The sequence below is a fragment of the Parambassis ranga genome, chromosome 14 (assembly GCF_900634625.1).
Source record: "Parambassis ranga chromosome 14, fParRan2.1, whole genome shotgun sequence".
In the NCBI taxonomy this organism is placed as follows: domain Eukaryota; kingdom Metazoa; phylum Chordata; class Actinopteri; family Ambassidae; genus Parambassis; species Parambassis ranga.
Genome location: NC_041034.1, coordinates 14,734,164 through 14,740,724, shown reverse-complemented (window position 1 = coordinate 14,740,724; position 6,561 = coordinate 14,734,164). Strand labels below are relative to the sequence as shown.

Sequence of the window (6,561 nt, the reverse complement as noted above, 5' to 3'; positions counted from 1 at the left end):
GTCACAGTGGCAGGCTGTAGTTTCTCCCAGGGCAGCGGAGTGCGAGAGGAGGGGCTGAGCTGTGCTGCACCGTACAGCTATACTCACCTCTGACTGAGTCTCGTCTCCACCTTTCATCCTCTCCCCTCCTCACCCTCCTCCCTGCTCAACTTGTCCCGCGCAAGGATGGACGGCGTTTCTCTGTCGTCGGACCCGGTAAAGTGTCAGAAGAATGCGGTCGGACGGGGGAAACCGTCAGTTTAACTGGAGTGTGTTTGGGCGTCGGTGATGTTTGCAATTGGTGACTGCAGAAATTGCCAACGTGTCGACAGACCATAGCTTTACTGGTGCGCTCTTGGAGAGGAAGATCGGACATGTGAATGGGAGCCGATTCCTCTACGCGGCTGAAATAACTGCTTCTTTTTTTTCTTTTGGTTGTTTTGGTTCACTCAGCTGAGGCAGTAAATTGTCACAAAGTCGCGCAGGTGAAAACGGAATTGATTGATTTTTTTTTTCTGCTTGAGGAGGAATTCATGCGCCGATAGCTTACGAGGCCAATATGCCAGAATGGGTCCCCTACAGTATTTATTTCTCTGTGGACTTCTATACACCCAAACCGACGGTAAGTTTATGAATGTGTGGTTTTGTCTTGCTGCACGTTAAGCTGTAAAAACACACATTGATACATCACCAGAAGGGTATTGGCACCACAGTGTTGCCAGCTTAACTGCTGGAAGAAGAGTATGGTGCAAGATTCACATTGAATTGGTTTTTTCTTCTGAATTTGCATTTCTGATACCAATGCACCAATGATGTGAGGTATTCTTCACGAGTAACGATTTAATGGCTCAGGCAGACGAAAGTTACTCATTTATTCATAAGGGCTGCCCTTAATTGAAAGCATTTGTTACTAGAATCACATCCTTGACAGATTTTTCCGTTTGTGTTCAAAAATTGGGTCCAGGCACCCATACCTAACTTTTCTGTATATATTCTCTATTTTTTTTTCAGACTGAGCCTCTAGTTTGCTTTAATTTCTTTAGATACAGTAATCTAATGCTTAGGTGCTTCTTAATTGAGCTTACTATGTACTTCATACTTAAAATGTCCAGTGTGCCATTGAGATAATGTTCAGTCATATAATATCTGCTGTTGACATGCAATATATGACGTTCAGATGTGAGTAAGACGTGTGGACCTGAGAATCTAAGAACCTGGAGATGTCCTTATCACAAAGCGCTTTGTGCCACTTTGTCCCCCCACAGCTAATAAATCATGGATCTGTGTCAGTGGAGTAAATGTGTAGGTGTAAACACAACACAGAACATAAAGAGGGTGTGCATTCCTGGATACTGGGACAATGTGGTTACCATTTTGGTTGTGGGAAATAAGGTATAAATTTAAAGCAAGCCATGAGTGTTTAGTTTTTGTGATGTCCAGGAACTCTAAGATTATTTTTTGAGTCTGCTGACAGGTGTTTCCTGGTGTTTTCTTTGGGTTCAATTAACACATCTAAAAAACAGCTAGGTCAAGTTCTCTGTCAACAGTTAGTGAAAGATCTCTGAGAAGCAGACACGGGTAATTGCTCTTGTCTCACTGCCTGTTGCAAAAGTGCTGCTAATGTGCAATCTGTTAGAGAGCATAATGATAACACTTTGCTCTGTGAGCACAGGATTATATAGACAGGTCACCTGCATCTATCGACAGTTCTCTTATTTCAAATTTGTTTTGCTTGGACCGATTTGAGTTTTTTTACATTTCTAAGTCAATTTTTAATGGATGGATATATATATACCTGAATATCAAGTGTTCTTTGCTAAATGAATCTGACTATGAAGTTATAGGCTTAAATTGAGTTCCACTGAACTCTACTGGAAGAGAGTTGTGGCTTTTATCAGAGTGGGTCCTGCTTATAAGCCCTTAAATGACCAGTTTTCTTCTGCAAAACTTTGATTTTCTGCTTCAGCACCATGGACAGATCCCCATAAACAAGCATCCTTGTGAAGAGTCTGAGGCAAGCCTAAGCAACTCAACTATTCTAATAAATATATGAAGAGCCTTTGCTCTAAGACTCTATCCAAATTATCATTGGCTTCATAACCCCAGCTGCTATCAGTGCATTTAAGGAGTTGCGTGAAAAATCCAAATACCTTCTGCCCTTGCTCATTTACATGCAGGGTCACAGGTTGACTCATGGCACATGCACTGAGTAGAAAGCAGGCAAACACCCTGGATGGGATGCCAGTCCATCACAGAGCCAACAGACTGACAGGACCCCACAGGACCTTCTTGCTGTTAAATGACAGTATCAACCGCTGAGCCACTGCGCCACCCACAACTTGGTCTCATTTAAATTCTGTTTTCTGACTCGTACACTGTATTAGCCACAATGGAGGGTAGGTAATGGCACTAACAATTAGACGAAGCAAGTTGACAAACAATGTTTTTGTTTGTGTGTTTCTACACAAATGTCATTACCCAAGAGACATATGTATAGAGTTTTAAAAGCATTTTCAAAACACAATGTATCACCATGTTTTGTCGTGCAGGCGCGGGCTAATGGAATGCTTTTTGTCAACAAACCTCTTAACATTATAGACCGTCACATCAATTTTACTCACATTTGCGACTTTATTTCAGCAGCTGCGTAGCAGCCAATCATCATGGTTGCCTGTGCAATTTGTGTGATTTGTCACCATCAAAGGTAAAAAGACAAGAGACTGTGCAAGATCATTTTCATTTATTTATATCTTATTTATTCCACCATCTTATGACAGTCCAAAAAGTCTGTTTTAGCAACTTCAACATCACACACTCAGGTTTGTTTGCATGCATGCAACAGAAATGGAAGACCTTTTAACACAGGTATTATAATGTGCTCATACACCATGACACTGATGAGAGTTGTGATGCTGTCATGTCTGTAAACAAACACAGTGCCCCTACATTTGGGTCATTCCTCTGTGACATTTAGAGGTGAAAGTTATGAAATGGTGTTGACTTGAGAGAAGGTGTTCACATGGTCAGATAAAGAATAAAGTGTTGCCAACTGGGTTGCAGTTACATAAATTATGACATTATTCTTATCACGGCAGTCAGGATTAGGCCCATGACATTTGCTGAAGATTGACTATCAAATACCAGGGTTAAAATATTATGCATGGTATGTATAGTGCTGCAGTCTGCTAAGCTTTGTGTATCCTCGGCATTACAGTGCAAAGTGAAAAATCAAAGGTAACAGTCGCTGCTATACACCCACTGAGACAACATGTTTGATGATGTCAGTGTTTGATGAACGTGTTAATGAAAAAGCTAATGAGATGTAATGACTCCTCAGCTCCTGTCCGGAAAAGTAAACATGGAGGATTCAGTGTAACAACACAGTGCAGAACCTGACACTGATCAAATGCACTTTTAGCTTTTGCTTGATGTGGTTCAGCCATAGTTGCTAAATAGTTGGCTTTATCCCAGGCATACTGGTGCTACATCATTGCATTATTTATGTGTATGTAAATATTATGATTATTACTCCTTTTTTTACTACTTTTTCTCTTGTTTCTCTTTAGGGTCTCGCCTTCGCCAGGAAGACTCTCCTCCCCGCATTGTTGAGCACCCTTCTGACCTCATTGTGTCCAAAGGGGAACCAGCTACTCTCAACTGTAAGGCCGAGGGCCGTCCGACCCCCACCGTGGAATGGTACAAAGACGGGGAGCGTGTCGAGACAGACCGCGACAATCCGCGCTCCCAACGCATGCTGCTGCCCAGTGGCTCACTATTCTTCCTGCGGATCGTCCATGGACGTCGGAGCAAACCAGATGATGGCAACTACGTGTGCGTGGCCCGAAACTATCTGGGGGAGGCCGTAAGCCGGAACGCATCTCTAGAAGTAGCATGTAAGTCTGACTTTTCATCATGTCCTTCTAGGCAAAAAGGTAATGCTACGGTCAACAGAATTCCACTGTTGCATGACAGAAAAATGGAAAAATGGTTATGCAGTATGTATTGAGGTTAGTAACCTTTCAGGGGTAGTATGGAAATGTGAAAGAGTGTTAATGTTGCATCTGGAAAAGGTAGAGTTTATGTTAAATTAAGCATAACATTTTTGGGGCTGCTGTGCCACAGGATTCATATATAAGATGTCATCTGTCATAATATGTGCAGCGTCACCTTTCCACTGAACCCACAAGTGTGTTTATCCTTGGCTGTGTGCACAGCATGTGTGGGCATATGTGTGTGGTTGTGTTTTCAGACTGTTAGCGAGACCTGTTTGGATGACCTGTTTGAGTAATGTATGGGCAAATCTGTGAATGGCTCCGGGGAGGGGAGAGAAAAGGGGGCAGGATTTTAACCTAGCTAACTCCCTTTCACTGTTTGGATTTGGAAAGATGCAGCCAGCTCCCAGCCAGTTCTCTCCCTGTGTGGGAGAGAGGCGCTCTGGGCTATTCACATTTCCATTATGTGCTAAACTGAGCTGATTTCTTGCCATGAACAAGATGCATGCACGCTCGGACGCACACACAGATATACATGCGTGCACACACACTGTCTCTCCTGCTGTCTTTTTTTTTTTAACGAAGGGATTTCCAATGGAACTAAAAATATACAGATTCATATGATTGAATATAGATTCAGTCTATAATATCATAAGGTAAGAAATGATGAAGTTAATGGATTTCACTATGATGTACTCTTATTGTGATAACAGCAGGGACACTAGCAGTCAGAATTCCAATTTGTATGGTGCAGCTGCAACTTCAGCTAATTTTTCACCCACTGTGGATGTGAAATCATTAAATAGAAAGAAATAAAAAATGAGATAAGAACCATGACCCTAATAGTGTTGAAGACATTATCTGAGATCTTCATGCTTCTCTCTGCACTACATCCTCTCTTTGTGTGATTGCTGCCTCCATATTGGACAGTTGACTTCTTTTACTGTTCATTCCCTTGTTTTAAATCTAAAGCACTCAACTGTCCTGGAAATACTAATGCTTAAGTAGATCTGAGATGACAGAGGATATAGTGTAGCATCGGCTTTGCAGTAAAATGAGACAATGTGGTGTTTGATGCTACAACCGATTGCTATCTGGTGGTACAGCTACTCTAAAGAGTATCCCTACATACATCACATTTACGTTGACACTCAAGCTGTACAGTTGTGTCTGAAGATAGTGAATAATTCTCTCTCTTAAGAAACCAGAGACCCAAAACTGCCGTTATAGTGTCAAGAGACAAATGTTATGGCTGCTTCACTGATTCCCTTGACTGAATAGAGGCCGATTTTGTGAACACAATGACTGTGTCAGAGTGATTTTGTGGGGATTTTCTGCTTCTCCTTAAATACAATAAAGCTCATTTGTATTTTGTAGCTCAAACAGGCATTCTGAATTCATTTCCTGAGTTAATTGTCACATTCTTTGTCAGTGTAGGAACTGCAATTATTATAGCCAAATTGTTTTTCCCCTCTCCCATTGAGAGTTTTACTATATGTATTTGCAACACATATGGAGGAAAAAATATATTGTAAATGGGAATATGTAGGAGCTATATCTAAGTATCAGAAAGTAAATGTGGTTTAATCTTCTCCCTGCAGCAGCTTTAATGTTCCTTGAAATGTAGCCATGTGAGTCTTGGATGATGTATCGCAGTATATTCAATCATTCCCGAAGCAATTCCCGAATACAAAGCCCTTGGTTTGTATTTTTTGCTCTATATGTGAGGAGTTATTTGAATCTGACTACTGTGAAGCGAATTGTATTCAGAGCCAAATATCTTCCACAAACGAAGAGATTTCAGTGTTGATCTTATTTGCCAGTAACCTATTTTCTTGTGTGTTGTCTTCTCATGTGCAGACAGTGTCAATAGGTTGATTTTTCTGGAGCTTCACTTTCATAAAAGACTCTAAAAGCCAAGGCAGCCTCTAGTCCTCTTTGTGTAATTCAGAATATCATGGCTACAGGGATGCATAATCGCATGACTCCTCCAGGGACTGCAGGTTCCTGCCAGTATTGCTGCAGCCAAAGTTGTCATGCAATGCTCCGGGTGGGAGCAAGTGGGTAGATGAAAGTGCTGTGGGGATGATCTGACAGTGAGTCTAGCTGAAAATGGTCTGTTTCTTCACACACACACAATCATATATCCTGAAAATTTCTAATGGTCTGTAGCATTGTATCTCAACCAGTGGCTTAGAAAATACAGCTAACTGAAGGGGTGCTACTCCCGTGGGTACATTTGTGCTGTACAAGCTCAATTTTGGTGGTTCGTCATGCATTTTGTGAGCTTTGGTCTGACTCAAATTTGAAGAGGCATTATTCATTTCATGTGCAAAACACTTCAGCTGTTTAAGATTGCAGCAAAGCTTATAATATTTAAATTATGTAGATATGCCAGACAAATAATACAGCTGGGAAGCTCAGCAAAAACAAATAATATATCTTATATCATTTGTTTGTCTTATGAATTAGCCACTCCTTACTAAAACATTTATATCTGCACGTTGGGTTTTTTCATGCAGAGCTCTTGGTAAAGAATCAATAGAAAGTATTGTACAGTACATCATATAGTATGTCTTCTTTTAGTATT

General features: G+C 41.1%; 1 protein-coding gene across 1 annotated transcript in view; it reads left to right on the top strand.

The window, feature by feature from the left end:
* The first annotated feature begins 490 nt into the window (after nucleotides 1-490).
* The window catches only part of LOC114445816 (roundabout homolog 2-like), a 67,555-nt gene continuing 61,484 nt past the window's right edge, over nucleotides 491-6,561 (top strand). The window contains exons 1-2 of the mRNA XM_028421054.1: nucleotides 491-601; nucleotides 3,546-3,872. Of these exons, the coding sequence (XP_028276855.1) occupies nucleotides 547-601; nucleotides 3,546-3,872 (382 nt within the window). The 5' untranslated portion in view covers nucleotides 491-546. The remainder of the gene's footprint in view (nucleotides 602-3,545; nucleotides 3,873-6,561) is intronic.